Source organism: Varanus komodoensis, unplaced genomic scaffold, assembly GCF_004798865.1.
Source record: "Varanus komodoensis strain SLA01 unplaced genomic scaffold, ASM479886v1 scaffold4, whole genome shotgun sequence".
Taxonomy (NCBI): domain Eukaryota; kingdom Metazoa; phylum Chordata; class Lepidosauria; order Squamata; family Varanidae; genus Varanus; species Varanus komodoensis.
This window is the reverse complement of record NW_025335941.1, coordinates 44,664,860-44,681,842: the sequence shown is the minus strand read 5'-3', so window position 1 is coordinate 44,681,842 and position 16,983 is coordinate 44,664,860. Positions and strand designations below refer to the sequence as shown.

The 16,983-nt window shown below is 40.2% G+C and overlaps 1 protein-coding gene across 2 annotated transcripts in view; it reads right to left on the bottom strand.

The window, feature by feature from the left end:
• The window catches only part of KATNAL1 (katanin catalytic subunit A1 like 1), a 56,272-nt gene extending 40,581 nt beyond the window's left edge, over positions 1-15,691 (bottom strand). For both annotated transcript variants that reach the window (XM_044442308.1, XM_044442309.1), the window contains exons 1-3: positions 15,464-15,691; positions 7,775-7,950; positions 2,034-2,194 (exon numbers count right to left, since the gene is read on the bottom strand). In XM_044442308.1, coding sequence (XP_044298243.1) covers positions 2,034-2,194; positions 7,775-7,936 — 323 coding nt within the window. In that variant the 5' untranslated portion in view covers positions 7,937-7,950; positions 15,464-15,691. The remainder of the gene's footprint in view (positions 1-2,033; positions 2,195-7,774; positions 7,951-15,463) is intronic.
• Positions 15,692-16,983: the final 1,292 nt, after the last annotated feature.

Here is a 16,983-nt window from a genome sequence, read left to right as displayed (position 1 = left end):
GCTGTATACCACCTAGGTAGCCCATTTGAGGTGTTTGGTGGCTTATAAATGTAATAAATAAATAAATAAATAAGCAAGCAAGCAAGCAAGCAAGCAAGCAAGCAAGCAAGCTTTTTTTTTTTTTTTTTGGTTAAAGAACACTAAGCAAAAAACGGTAATGGCTGCAAACTAACAGAAACTAGAAATATCACGCATCTTTGCTTATCTGGCACAAGTCCTTGGAAGTCCCCGTTTGGGGCAATATTCTATACAGCTGCTGAACCTCCATTAGCTTGGCTGTACCCACACAAGTCACTGGTAGCACAACAGGAACTAGTATTTCTGTAAGCAACCAACAAAACTTCCTTCTCTGAGTTCCACTGACCTGGATTATTCTGAGTATTTCTGCTCTTTCTGAATGCTTCAAGAACTGATAGCTCCCCACTACATCCCTGGTGTGTCCCACTAACATGCCCTATGCTATTAAGGAATACAAGGCAGAGGTTCAAGTAAACCATGGAAACAGCCAGATGCTAGGCAAAAGGTTAGTCACTAGAAAGCCAGGACAGGGAACCAGGGAGATGTTGTATTCACAACAGTTTAGTTCAGACATCACACCAAGCCATAATTAAGAAATCTTAGCTATGGTCTGGTGGGATGTCTGAATTAACAAACTTGAGTTTGTAAACAGTCAGCAAACTAAAAGAATCAACTATGATTTGAAATGGAACCGAATATCATAATTTGTACAAAGGATGGGTTGGTAAAATGTCTTAATTTTTAATCATAGCAATAACAGTAACTATGCGCCATATAAATAGCAGGGATGAGTAGATGAAAAATAAAAACAGACAAACAGATTTAGATTTCTAAGTGCAAGCAATAGTTTGGGTTCTGGGAATGGTTTGTGTAAACCAGTGAGTAGCGTCTGAATTATTATTCTCTTTTATTAATTTCTTAAGGTGTAGTCCTATGCCCTCTAGACACTGTTTAGATGACCACAGGAAAGATCAGCGTTCCAGCTCTGAACTCTGAAATTATTTTTTCCACATTAGCTGCAGTTTCAAGGATGGAAGACCAACCTCAGAGTGAGCACTGAGGGTATTCCAGGAACAGAGACTGAAGGGGTGAACTTCCACCAAGAAAATGCTGTATCCTGGTGGGACCTAAGTCCGTCCTCCTTACAAGCCAGTGCAAAACACTTAGTCAAAATTGGCCATCTTAAGTTTTTTGTGAAGCAAGAGAAGTGCAGAGATGCCCTTGACCTCTGTGTTCCTTCCATCCTCAATAGGATGCTCATACTCCTCTGAGTTTAGAGGGTTATGGGCAGCCACATAGGATAGTGTGGCCTGCCACCTGCCTCCGAAAAAGGCTCAACATGTCTTACAACAGAGTTTAAAACATACAAGCATTTAAAAACAGCTATAAAAAGTAATAAAATACTGATAAGACAACTAAGAGGCCCATCACATGCTGCCCAATGCCTAAGAGGAAAGAAAAAAACTAACATGGCACTGAAACAATTTGTTTATTAGATTGATATCCTGCCTTTTCTCTTACAAAGAACTCAACAAAGATGACAATGTTAGTAGCTAGCAAAGTTCAATAGAGAGACCATTCCATAATCAGAAGGGGCAATACCAAAAAAGCCCAGTCTTTTGTTGGTATCCTCCACATATCCCTCAAAGGGCAGAGAAGGGACTTAGAGGTTGTCCAATACATACAGGTAGGCTCATACTGGGAGAGGTACTTGGTCAGTCAATGCAGTCCTGAGCCATATAATGCTTTCTGGGTTAAAATCAGCACCTGGGATTGGTTTCAGAAAGGCACCCAACACAAATGGGCCAAAATTATGCCATATGCTCAGATCTTCTAGTTCCTGCAGTAAAACTGTGCGTCACATTAAGTACAAGTTGCAGTTTTTTAATCTATGTAGCCCTACATAGGTGCCAAACACAAATCAAGGTGAAAACATAGCATTATGATTCACTCTCTCAAGTTTTAGTTGATTCATCTCCCAATTAAACTTACAAACCTATTTTCAACCCAATTACCTGTGCTCAGCTGGAACAGGAGGTGGCCAAACAGTCGGATCCTTAAAATGTTCATCCTGATAAGATACAGGAATATCCGTAGGTTTGTCTATTTTAAAACTCTCTAAAGTGTTGACAATGCTCTTTACTTGCTCATATTCTTCCAAGAGTTCTTGCCGAACCTTAAAAATAAACAGATTATTTTATCCTAAAGGCTTCTACCGTATTTTACATAGCTAGTACATTAAAAGATTATGAAAGATTATGCCACTACAGAGTAATGTAGGATGAAAAGAAGGCAGACTGCAATTCATTTATGTACCACTGGGTATTTACTGGTACATCACCTAATGGTTCCTGAGATTTTTCCATAAAACAAGCTGAACAGGGTAGATCTCAGTCTGACTCAGCTGGGCACATTTAAGGCAAGTCACGAGATATGTTTATATGCGCAGTTTGTATCAGACAGTTTATGTGGCAGCAGTGGGTCAAATTCACTTCACCTCCTGCTGCATCACTTATCCAAAGCTGCCACCCAGAAACCTATAGCTTGGGAACACTCATCACACAACTTTCACATCATGTCTACTTTGGCCCCTAGACAGTTAATGTATCGATCTACAGTTCCCCTATAAATTCAATGTCAGTAGTTAGTTGGGATGCATACCCTTCAACTGCTTGTGCTGGGTGATACAGTAGGCATTATTCACCAGGGCTTTTTTTTCCTATTTAGGGCATTTGTTCCTCAACACATTTTTTCTTTAAAATTCATTATTAGATTTCCAAAAGGCTCAAGTTATGCATGACTGTGGAGTGAAAAAAGGAGAAAATGAGAAACTGAGGATATGATTTCCCATTAGATCATTCAAATTCCATTTATTAATTACTTTTATAAATGTAGATGGAAACAGCTCAGGGTCAAATACAAATGCCCTGCTGCTCACATCAGCACTTTATGTTCAGAAGAGGCTTCTGGGATTAAGGTGAATTTTCCATATTAAATATTTTCCTTCACCTATGGACTTTGCTCATCCAGCCCACAAATGATTAAGTCCCTCCTCAAGCTCTGGTCCTGACCTGGAGGCTTCTGGAGCTTTGTGAGGAGACTGGGAAAGGAAATCCCTTCTCCTCCATCTGTGATTAGAAATAACAATGAGATTGGACACTTGCAGGAAGAAGCACAAACAAAGCCAGGCTTTGCAATGTCACTTCCCCTGTTTTGTCTCCCCAGGGAAAGAAGGCATGAAGCAGGAAAGTGGCTTCACTGCATGCAAGCCTTCTCTGTTCAGGAAAGAGCAGAGCAGCAAAGCTCTTTTCTGGAGAATGTGCTGGGACAAACATCCTGTCAATGTGCCTAACAGAGACCTAATGATCAAGGACTGCGGCCCCACCCCAACATCATTTTGATCCACAAAGTTCAGGATAGGGCTCATCTAAGCCCATTCTGGTTGACCAACCTCACTTTAACTCTTTAATCCTCATCCCTGTGAACTGAAGATCAATCACAGATAACTTCATTTGCTCATTTTCCTCTCTTGCCGCCCTGCTTCTCCATGCCCTTCTTTCCCTTTCATATGACCTCACTAATGAAACTGAGGGTGTATGCTCCTTGTATTTTTGCTTACAGTTCTCTGTAAAGATCACAGTCTATGAATACATTTTTAAAGTATTTATAATTTTCTAATCTCACAGAAAAGTGAGATTTTGAAAAAAGAGAAAATTGAACAAGTGGTGCTGGAGAAGGTGTGAAGGTGTCTGCTAATCCTGGATCTTCTGTCTATCATATAACTGGTATAAACTGCTTTATTATGTGTTGCTAAAATATATAAATAAGCTGTGACTCTCACCAAGACCTGAGCTGCTACTGCTAATAAACCAGGTATCGTCATCAAAAAACATTAAGGTCTTTTGCAATGTGTTTGTTCATCAATTTGTGCCCTCCAGCTGTGTTGGCCTGTATCTCTCATCATTTCTCACAATTCATTATCCCTACTAGGAAAAGTGTGTGTTCTAGGCCAAAACAGCAAGGTCTGCATGTTTCTCACTCTAAATTTTCTTATTAGATTTATACCCCACTTTTTTTCTTCTTTTTAAAGAACTCAGATTGGCTTACATCATTCTCTTTTTCCCTGTTTTATCCCCAGGACATCAGTTCAGTCAGGTAGATTGGGCTGAGAGTCTGTGACTGGCCCAAAGTCTTCATGGCTGAGTGGGGACTAGAACCCAGATCACCCGAGTCCCAGTCCCACATGCTTAACTACTGCACTACACTAGCTCTAATCCATTATCTGCATACATTAACTCCTTATCTATTACCTTTTCCAACTCCTGGTGTTATCAAAGGCTCCACTGGCTCTACTGGAAGACTGACAAGGAAGTTTTTAAAAATCAACAGGTAGCGTAATGACGTTTCCCCATGTCCAGAAACCAGAACTGTTTCTTGAAGCCATGCCTAGGCCTTATGGCTTTCAGCTTTCTAGGAAGTACCAGAGATAATTGCCTTGAAGCTGCCTTCCCCAATCATTCCATAGACAAAGGTTGTTTTTGCTGTAATAATAAAACTGTTTGCCTGAATGAAGCACCTCTCCCACACCCATCTTTCAGGAAATGGAGGTTAGTGCTTAAGCATACTGACAGAATCTGCAATAATGGAAAAGAAGACCTTTTTATTTAACCAATATTTTAATTAATTTTAATTATATATTTATTCATTTAATTCATTTTAACCATGTTCTTTTATACTCAGTCGTGGTGTAGCCAATTTATGTGTTTAGGACTGGATACTGTATTTGGGGTTTTAATGTTTGTAAACCACCCAGAGAGCCCTCTGGGCTATTGGGGTGGTATATAAATGCAATAAATAAATAAGAAATAAGAACTTTATAAAAATCCATGACAAAGAGACATTATTTGTTCTCAGCCTGGAGAGAGCAAGTTTGGAGGGCTACAGAGAAGCTGCAGAGAATCAGGGAAGGACAATATAACCTTTTTCAGTTATTTATATTCTACATCCATATTTCTTCATTGGATTCAGTAAACTGTATATCATCCATGACACAAACAGTTTTGCTTCATCCTAAGTATCCTTGAATCTGAAGTGAAGTACCCTGTCAGTTCCAGATGCCTGGGGTTAAAAACACTTTAAAATGCTAGATTTTTTTCCAGTAAAATCAAAGCCTCACAAAAAAGTCAATAGGTTGGGGTTTCATATGCTTGACGAATCAGAAAGGCTTGAAAGTAATACATAACACTTTAAAAAATAGGTATGGATGCTGATTTCTGGATGTTTCAGCAGTGGCAGTTAATCTGCTAAGCCAGTAAGAAGCTGTTTTTCAGCAAGCAATTTCAACTGAGACAGTTCAGATAAAATGTTACATTGAGTATTCAGTTTTAGGAGCAAAAGTATTATGTGAACTGGGCACTCCTGAACTCAGCTGACAGCAACTCACATGATTAGAACCTCTGGAAAATGTGCCATCACAGTCATGCATACAACTGCTTACTGTATCCATGTTCACTCACTTTACACGTTACATTTCTCTGTGCAACTGCATATAACAAGGATGAAACAGGATTGCTCCAAAGCAGAGCAAGAGGGCTTCAATGAATAAACTGAAAGGCCCAAATTAAGATCACATGGTCACAGAGGATCATGACAAATTGGGAAAATTAATGCATTAATAACGCTGCTAGAAGCAAATCAGGGGGTAGTAGAAATGAATCCAACAAATATGAAAGAGATTTAATGCATAATATGTCAAAATACATTTTGCAATATAGAGAGGGAATCAAATGTTACAAAAGTAATTAATTATAGAGATGCTTCGTGTAATTTGGAGCATGTGAACTGGAGGGACACACTCCAGATTTCCTAGAATGCACAGAGCACACTTGCCTGCCAGTGCAGGCAGCACTGACAGACCGATGTGGAGGATCCAATGGACTAGTCTGCCTTCTTTCAGTTTCACTGAAACCTCCACTACAGGACACTCAAGGAGTCAACATGAATCAAATTTATTCATTAATACATGTATGATTCTCCCAGTTAAAAGGAAACCTCTGCTAATATCACCCTCTCTGCCACATGCCAGATGCTCCAAGGGAGACCTGATCAGATTAACTAGAGAAAGCCCCTAAAGGGAAGCCATCCAAGCACTAACTGCCTCTTCTTCCTTTGCTAAGCTACAGTCTTTAACATTCCTTCTTATCTGTCCCATTCTAAGTAAATTGGCTTGGAAATCCAAAGTACTGCTCTTATTAACTACAGTTTTGTTTTTTAAATAATATTTTTCTTTACAGACTCCGCAGAAGTAATTCTCAGAGAAACCTCATTCAAGCCGAGTCAGACTGCAGTCTGTACATTCAAGCTGTGCCTTGGCTTAATTTCTGCCACAGCAACTACCAGGAAAACGGTCGAGCCTTGGTGGACCCAAACCTCAGCTGACTTTATTTCTTGTTCCTACCATTCTCTCCCTTATGCACATTTTTTTTTTTTTTTAGTTCGAGCCGTTGGTATCATAAGGGCAGGGCATATTATTAAAAGATCCCTGGCCAAACCTGAACTCCAGCTTAGGGCAGTTGAAGCAGAAGGCATTCTCATTCAAGCAACCTTCTCCATAAAGAATAGTCTTGCCTCTGTTGTGTGTACCGAAACATGGCAATAGCTGTTTCAAGTTGTTCATTTTCTATCCTTTCATCTTCATTTTTCACTACTCTCCACTTCAGCCATAGCCATGCCTCCAAAGCAACACACTTGGAGTTAGTGCTTGTGTGCACAGGACTCCCAGTGTCCCCTGCATGTCACCAGGGGTAATTCCTCAGTGACAGTGCATTTCTTTTATACTATTCAGCCTTGACAGAGGTCCAAGGTAATTGTTCTTTGAGTATTTGACTAGTCAAATAAGAACTTTATAATGATCTATTTGCATCCAATTTAAATGTGTTTCTTTTTTTCTCTGCAAGCTAAGTGCAGGCAAAATTTGATTTAAATATGTTAATCCTACCAAGAGCCAGATAAACTCTGTTTGGAAGGCAGGTTAATTCAGGATAAAAGACTACTATGTTGAATTGATTTACTCACATGTCAGGATGCATAAGTTTGTAGACTTAAGTTCTTGCTCAAATCACAGCTGGGGATTTCCCTTGCTGATTTTTACAACTGCTTATACCACAGTAACTTATCTCAAGGTTCTTAAAGCCCACATTCAACTTTTTCTACATTTCATCTGAACTGCAGAATGAGGATGGGAGGGGGAACAAATTGCCCTAGCATGCCACAAGGCTGAAGGTTCCCGACCATGTTATTTCATATTACTAAACTCAGGGGAGAAACAAGTTGTGTCTATTGTATTCTGTAGGAGAATGAATTTCTTAAAAACTGCTTTACCTTAGAGCAGAATGAATGAGTAGTTGGAACTGTATAAACTTCCCAGTTAAAACAGTCCTGGGCCTCAGAGAATCAAGAGACAATTCATAGGTTAGTTGTACTTGTTTCTTTGCCTCCAATCGAAATTGTTCTAATGAATTGTAATCATAAATATATATCATTTATTTATAAATAAGTAATCCTCAGGGCAACAACTTAACAGCATCAAATAGGAAACCTATTCCCTGTAGGCTAGCTGGAATGCTGCACTGATTCCTTAGCTGGCAGCTGGATATTGGGATAAGCAACAACCCTGAGTAAGAAGACTAGGTTCCAATGTTGATTTCAGCTCTTAGAATAGAAAGGCAGAATATGATTGGAATAAACCTTATCATACCTGTTGCCACTTGCCCTTCAGTGCTGGGTCTCTGATTGACTGACAATGACGTTGAATTTGCTGGATGACACCCTGGTAATAAACCATTGAAGAGTCATAGTTCCCAAGAAGTGCATATTCCCTTCCTTTTTTAGCATTATCACAAATCTCAGCCAAATTCATCTTCTTTGAGAATCCTACAAAACAACAAGAAATCATAAAAAGAAAATTATTGCATGTGGATAATACCTTAGGTCTGTAACTGCATGTTTTATAGTTTACAGTGTTTATTACTTATTATTACTTAGCTGGCTATGAAGTTTATAATCCTCACTGGAAATCTTGCCCAGTCACTCCCTGGCTTCTAGAACTTCAGAAGGACCTGCCCACATACCTTCAAAGATATATTGTCAGCTCTACAGATTAAAAGTTTGATCCTAAGAGAAAAATGAAAGCTGAGACTCTCAAGGAGTTGAATCCTGCATCCAGTACTACATAATACAACTGTTCTTCACTCTTGAAAAATCGCAACAGTGCATACATATGCCATGGGTGGTACTGCCCATCACATGGCACATGTTCAAGTTTATGGCCAAGAATATACTTTACAAGGAGCTGCAGCCAATTCTGGCTCTCCAATTAGTGTATCATATGATGTATGCTTCCATCTCATTTACTTATTACCTGTTTTAGGTATTCATATAAAACTCATAATGTGTGAATAAGCTCTAAATATATAGAAAGTAATGTTGGATAACAACAGGAGACCTTATTACGGTATGTATGCATGCATGCGAAAATCCCCAGTGACAAGGACACAACTACCACCAAGTATCTTCTCAGTAGCAACCACCTAAAGTCCTTTTTTCATTTTGTCATCTATACAGGTTCTGGCTTTTCAGAACCAACCAACATACCATTTCAACAAGCTGTCTTTATTTTGGTTTTGCATATTCCAAATATCACTGAAGATGACCTGCTGAATGATAACTATAAAGGATTAAAACATGGGCTATATAACATTCCATCCTTTGGCCTAGCAATGTTATTTCATTTTATTGGGCAACACTGTTAGTTACTTGTACCTAATGTCTTTCCAAGACAATCTTTCGAACAAATTAATGCACTGGAGACACAGCAAAGTCCTCCAGATTGCTTTTGAGAACATTGCAGGAGAGAGGCTGAAGTCATCCTGATATTTTTAGCACAAAAAAGACACAATTCATTAACACACACGACACTTTAGTAATAACAAAGACAGAAGGAAACCTGTCTTAAAAAACCATTCAAGAACTAATGTATTCTCAGGTCAAGAAAACAAATCTCAAAGGATCTGCTGTGCTTTTTTTTTTAAGTCTACAAACCTTCCTCAGTTCAAAATGAAAGCAAAACATCATCTGCTATGTGAAGCAAGTTGTTGTTTCAACAGAATCCCCTCTTACCTATCCACTTTGGCATGACTGCTTACTAATACTGCCTCCCCTATCCTTGTTTCACATCAAATATGAGTGCAAAGTTACTGTCTCTTTTGGAAATGAAACAGCATAGCACAAGAGAAACCTGTGCTTGAGCTGCTCCCATTAATAAATTGCAAAGATCTGCCATGCTGATCCCACAAGTGCAAACTGCAGTGACCATCTTAGACTGCAGACTTGACAAAATTTAAAAAGACAACACTAACACTCATTGCTGCATGTCCTGAAAAAGGATCGATGCCAAAGCATTACTGAAGTAATGGTATGTAATAGCTTGTTCCATGTTCTAGTTCCTGTTCCTGTCTATTTAACATTTTATTAAAAATCCATTAGCACCCACTTTTTCATTCAGATCTACATAGCAGGCACTTGTGAGGGAATCTGGACAAACCAGAAGCTTGGGGCTGGAACCTAGCCCTAGTAAGCTATTATGGACTCCATGCACCCCAGCATCAGAGCCATCTCTGTAGAGAATAACAACAGAAGAATATAAGAATAAGTCCATGTAGTCCAGCACCCCATACACATGATGGCAAACCAGCTGCCCAGAGGATCATTTAAGCAGGATGGGTGCAAAGCCTTCTCCTATCCAAGCTCCCCAGCAACTGGTATATGCAGGCATGCCATCACTGATAAAAGAGGCAGGGCATAGCTAGCAAGGCTAGTAGCCACTGATAGCCTCCTCCCTCATGAATCTGTCACCACTTCCCATGGCAGCAAATTCCATAGCTGAACTATACTCTGTATGAAGAGTACATCCTTTTATTTCCTCTCATCTTCATGGGATGAAGGGAAAATACTACACATTATACCTTATTTTAAACAGTTCTCTCATGTCTCCCCTAACTCATGTTTCTTCTAACCTAAATGGTCCCAGTTGTTGTAGCTGCTTCTCACAGGGGAATTGCTCTGGCCTGTAATATTCTCATTGCCCTTCTCTGAACTTCCAACTCAATAATGTCCTTTTTCAGGTAAGGCAACCAGAAAGCATGGTCATACCAAAGTTTTGCATAAGGGTAGTAAGATTTGGCAGTTCTATTTTTTATTCTGTCCCTACTTATGTCTTCCATGGAGTTTCCCTTTTTCACAGCAGCTCTGTAATGAGCTGACATTTTCATCAAGCTGTCCATTACTACCTCAAGATCATTTTCTTGCTCAGTCATTGCTAGCTCAGATCCTATCAGCATTTACTTGAGACTGTGATTTTTTGCCTCAACTTGCATTGCTTTACACTTGCTTACACTGAACTGCATTTGCCATTTTGATGCCCATTCTTCTACCTTGGAAATCCCTTTAGAGCTCCTTTTGGCTTTTTGGTTTAATCACCCTGAATAGTTTGATGTCACCAGCAAACTTGGCCACTTCATTACTTACTCCTAATTCCAAATCATTTAGGAATAGGTTGAAAAGCATAGGTCATTATACAGAACCCCATGGGACTACACTGGTTACAACCTCCATTGGAAGAAATTACTATTTATTCCCATTCTCTGCTTCATGTTCTTGATTCATAAGAGGACACCAACTCCCATTATTCAACAACCACTAAGTTTTTTCAGGAGCCTTTGTTAAAAACTTTTTAGAAGTCCAAATAAACAATGTCTACTCTCAATGAACTCCAATAGGTGAGAAAGGACTTCACCTTGTGGATTCCAAATTAATACTTTTTCAGCAGGGCTTATCCCTCTATGTGCCTACTTACTCTACCTTTAATAATGCTTTCAAGCAGATTACCCAGAACAGATGTTAAGCTAACTAGCCTGTAATTTTCCAGATCCCACCTGAATCCCTTTTTAAAAAATTATATTAGCCATTCCCCAGTCCTCTGGTACAAGGGCTGACTTTAGGGTCATATTAAATATTTTGATAAGAAGATCAGCAATTTCATGTTTGAATTGAGAACTCCAGGATGGATACCATCTAGACCTGGTGATTTGCTAACTTTCAGTTAGTCAATAAGGTTAAGATTTTCATCTTTTGTCACTAGTATCTGCCCTTTCCTCAGGCTCTCTTCCACAATACAAAAGCTCAGAAACAGTTGATGAAAAAGTTCATTTTGTTTCTCTTCAATACCCTTAGTGCTCCTTTAATTCCATTATCCTCCAATGGTCCAACTGTTTTCTTTAGTTGCTTGCTTCCTCTTCTTTTCTTTTTTCTTTATTGTTGGCCTTGATGTTGTTAGCAATATGTTCCTCAAACTGTTTCCTTGCTTCTGATTGTCCACTTGCATCTCCCTTGTGCAAGCTTGTGGTTCTTCCTATTTTGCATAATAAGGACATGCTACATCATCCCTTGTGATTGGCTTGCAATATGAAACCTCTGAATTGGCCTGGCTAAGTATAAACGCTGGGAGACCAGCCAACACCAACACCAACACCAACACCAACACCAGCAGCAGCAGCAGCAGCAGCAGCAGCAGCAGCAGCAGCAGCAGCAGCAGCATTCTTTTGCTGCAATTTGGGCTCCAGCTTAGGGCAATGAAGTAAGGAATCCTGAAGAACAAAAGTGTAGTCCTTAATTTTAGAGTCCAATGTCTCCAGCTGAAACCTGGCATCTCTACTCTCAGCTTACTAGCAGTTAGTGTCTTTAGAGGAGAACTATGAAAAATATTTACATCCTACCACTCTGTCTCAACATCAAGATGCCCATTCTAGCTGTCTCCATCAAATTTAAACACACACTAATAACAGCAAAAAGCAAGAAACAAATGCAGCAGAAAACATTATAATAAAACCAAGAGGGTTGAACCCAAGAATAACTAAAAGAAATATCCAGCTACTTTATTTTCATAACACAGGATGACAGAAACCTTGCATAATCTTTTCCTCCTCATACAAGCAGTTTCAGATCCACACTATGTGAAAGAAACCATATCCACAAATAAAACCTTTTCTCAGCAAATTTTGTCAGACATGAAGTACGTTGCCCAAAGCCTGAGCAACATAGCCATTCACAAAAGAGAAAAGATGTGCCGCAATAACATTTCACAATTAAAGCAGGCTTACTGGATTGAGGAAGTTACCTATACATACTTACAAAAAGGTAAGCAGCTGAAAGAGGTTAGCCCAGGGACAAGGTCATGATATTTGATCATGGACTCTCAACAGAAGTAGACTCCAGGTGGGATGACAAGTCCAGTTTACCTAACCACTGGATTATTCAGATATTCTTTATTGTTTCTTTTTGGGGTCAAAGGAAATCTAAACATAGCATTTTACAATGTATTTACCTCTTCTTTTGTGACTGTATCATAACCAAACAATCTTTAAATTAATTCACAGTTCCTAAGTTAAAACATCATCTCTTCTCTTTCACCTTTGAACATCTAGGACAATCTTTTTTCCACAAATTGCAAAATTGTTTCATAAGATACAATCTCCTGCTTTGATTAAGCAATAGCCAGTATTTTCCACTCCAGAGTTTTCCCAGCCATGCTGGACTCTGTTATGGAACAAATCTTATATGTTTCACAGAACGTAAGCAAAACCTGAAACATCTGCATTGGGACAGTAAAACCACAGGGACATAAGAGGTGTCAAAAGTCTTTTATATTTCAGATATAATCAAGTTCTGTATTTCTGTAGCTCCAAGAGTAAGATAAGTACTATATCAGGTATATCCTAGATGGCTTAACTCAAGCCTTACAAGGCAAAGATAAGGCTACAATGTATGACAGCAACTTTTATGTCATTTATGCACACTACGAAGAAAAGCTGTCTAGATAGCAATATCATCAATCTGTCCCTTTCTTAGTTATATGGATCAGAAGGTTTTGTCACTTTCATGTCATATTTCAGATTAAAGTTCACTGTGACCATTACTATTTCAAATCAAGCCTAATGGGAAACATGCAGCAATAATAGGCCTGCTGTTCTCAATTTATCAAGTATACTCACTGAATTCTATGTGAACCACTGCTGGACCAAGTTCTTATTCACACAAGTGTCCAGTATTTCTTTCTTCAAACATTCTCTGAAAATTTGTTCTGCATGCAAAACCTGACTCTTCAAGTTGAAGAATTATGGCAATTTATAGAATTATAGAATCATAGGAGAGTTGGAAGGGGCCACTAAGGCCATCTGATCTAACTCCCTGCTGTTGCAGGACACCAATATACACCATCCCATTCACTTACAGTAAGATAGCATTTCTTGTATAGCATGCCTTTTGAACACTTTTCACACAGCTTGCCATTAGTATACTATTATTTGGCTCCTTCATCAGTCCATGACAGCTCTCCAGAAATCTTTTGAGACCCCTTTATTCAATATCATAGATAAGAAAGTTTCCAGATACATGCAAAAGAGCTGATTTTCCAAACCATTGTCTGAAAATCAGAAAGCTAATGAGCCCTGCAAACATATTAACCTTCAGTGCATAAACTGAGCTGACCCCTCAGTTTATAGAGTGAAGATCAGAAAGTAAAGATGAGAATGAAAATGTTTGAAAGGACACTCTCTTCATTTGGTTATAAGCAAGGCACTGTTGATCTAATATGCATTGATAAACTTTTCCCTGCTTGATTCAGCTAAATCAAATAAATTTTCTTCTTCAACACATATTTTTCAGAAAGAGAGGATCTCAAAATCTTTGCAGACCCCATACTCTACAACAGCAGGCTCTACTCATCCAGTTTTCCATTATCTTTCCTCCACAACACATAGATGTACATGCTAATGAGAACATCAGGAAGTCAGCTTTCCCAAATGTTGCTTGCAATCTTTTAAGGCCTTTTTCCTCAACCACAAGCACCATCTCTCTCTCTCTCTCTCTCTCTCTCTCTATTCTCCCTCTCCCGCAGTGATTTTTTATATTCTGAGTCTGAATCTAATATTTCCCCGTCATTGGCTGGTCTTGATATTTATCCTAAAAGCAGTGCTACACCAATATCCTGATCCTGCCCCAGTCCATATACCACCTAATTTCCTGTTTTCACAGTACTTATGAACTCACCTTCCATGGTCAGCCTGGGTCTCTGACCACTAACTCTCCTGAGCATCACTATTATCAAGTGCCAGCATGGGAGACTATCAATCAAATATGCTACAGAGGGTGCAGGAAGCAAGTCAGTGCTGAAGTTGTAACACAGGAGAACTGAATATTGATCAAAATGTTGCAAAGTGACAGGGATATAAAACACAAAGAAGTGTGATAAACAAGAATAAACAACTTTCAGATATGGAAATACAAAAGTCCTATTTGTGTAATTCACACAGTTCTGAATCTATATAAAAAATTCACGGAAAGTAGTCCAACAGGTGCTGCAGAATCTTACTCCTAAGGCAAACCCAAACAGATTTCCTTTAAAATGCCACAAGGTTTTGATAGTAAAAACTTATTGTCACAGAAAATGCATCTGAATATAAAAAAGCAGAACTATTACTACACACTAACCATGTAATACCAACATTTTAACTAGATGCTTGGAACAATACAATTTTTAAAACCTAAAATTAATCTATGTGTTTAACATGGAAAACTGAGGAGACAGCCATCTCCATCATTAGAGTTACATCTGATCATAGAATCCTTTATTCCATAACATGCTTGTACTATAGACATAGTTTTTAAGTGCAACTTCCTCTTTTATCCCCATTCTGATTTGCAGCCAATATTCCAGATGGATTTTCCAGCTCTTTTCTTTATTCTTGCATTGCTAATCCTCCCAACAACTAATGTTCTATGGGCAGATTATAAACAGCTAGAAGATTAAAATACCATAGAACAGTTGAAAATATAAAATACAATACAAATATTTCTAAGAATAAAATACAATTCGGTGCAGTTTCATGTTCAACTCGTAACAGTATTAACTATCCGCCGGACACACCCCGCCTTGGCTAGCAGCCCCAAATGATAAGGCCTCGTGATCGACAGGGACTCAGCGGAGGGGAGGGGCTTCTGCGCACCGTTAGCTCGGTGCGGCCCCCGGCTGCGGCCACGCCACTGCCCCGCCCAGCTTCACTCGCATTCCAGCTACCTGCCTTTGCCCTTCGGCCCCTTCCTCAGAGTAAGGGGCCCAGGGATCTGGGGAGCAAAAGGGCTATACGAAAGGATACCCCCGCGAGCGCATAAAATTCGCTGGGATTTGTAGTTCGCAAAGGCTCGCATTTCCTCAAGCGCCCAAAGGAGGAGGTGGCCGGCAAGACTACAGCCCCCATCACACTCCGCGAATAGCGGGCGGGGGAGAACGGACGGGGCCCCTTTCTCCATGGCCCCTTCAGAACTTGCTTACCGGCGGAGAAAGGGCTTTCACGAAATCCGGGCACTCGCGATTCCTGGCGGGACTGATGTCTTCGGCATCTTCCTCAGTCGAGGCTGATCCGCTGGAGGGGCGACGGAATGGCTCCCGGGCCTGTCACCTGGCGGGGTCGCGTCCTTCGAGGGTTCGTGTGTGCGTGTGTGTGCGCGCGCGCGCGCGCGCACGAGAGGAGGGGGCGCAGCCCTTCGGCTTCCACCCAGACCGTTGGCGCGTCCGCGCATCGGCGACCGGTTACCATGGAGGCCGCGGGGGAAGGACTCCTCCTGTGCTGCTGCCGCTCCTCCCCCTGCTGGTGGGAGGAAGACCCAAATCCTCACAGACAGAAATTCCTGGCGCCTTTGCGGGGCGCGAAGCATCCGTCTTCTTAGCACACGCTTTTCCTGAATGGAGCAGAAAGTCTCCGTTTATGTCAGCCCCTTTCTACTGGTAAAAAAGCTCGAGGTTTTGTAGCGGGGCGGGGACCTGTGTGTACAGCTCCCATCATCCATCACCACTGGAATGTCAGGGATAAGGGAAGTTAAATACAATATACATCAATAAAGCTAGCTAACTCTAATTTTTAAAACAGAAAAGGGATTCAGGGGGCAATCCAATGTAAGTACAGAAAAAAAAGCCAAAACTCATACCCCAGTCATCTGTACCATAGAACTGTGCTGTTAATAGAATCTATAATATTAGCAGCAGAGGAGATGCGCTTGTCTGAGTCGTAGCACAAAGAACATGAAACCTAGTCACCAGAAACTTGGCTTGCATACTAAAGGACCCCTAGGAGTTTGCAGCTTAGGCTTATTTGGTTTTTATAACATGTTCAGGTTGCAATCCTATGCATATTTTTTAAAAAATCAGAAGAAGGCTATAGAACTCAAAGCATGCTCCAACTAGCATGGCTGGCTGAGGCATGCTGGGAGCTGTTTGACTCTTTGCTGTCTAAACAGGCTTAAAATTGTGCCTTGATTTATCTGAATTAATTTAAATATGCCCATATTTGAAATCTGCAGTACCATCTTCAGTCATTAGGTGGAAGACTTCTCTAAGCAGTCCACAGTTTTTCATTCAGTACAGTTTGAATCCAATGAGTAATAATTCAAGGACTAGAGTTCCTTCCACTATGGAGCAGCTGATTCCAGATGGTGATGCTTGGAAACTACTGCTCCTTCAAGAAGGAGGAGGGCAATTTGAACAGTTCCAAGCTCCTCCCACAGGCCTCCATTTTGTTTCCAATGCTGTTTAGAATCTGCATGAAGCCACTGTGACAGATTGGTGTTATCAATATGCAGGTGACACTCAGATCTGGTTCTGGTTACCACTACCTTCTGCTTCTTGGAGAGACAGCACATCTGCTATGAATGAATGCCTAAAGGTGCTAATGGGCTGAATGAGGAAAAACAAATTGAAGGTGCTTCCAGACAAATAAGAATTGCTTCCTGTTAAGGGGTCAATCCAGGATTAGAAGTGTATCAACCAGTTCTAGATGCAGTCACATTCCCCCTGAA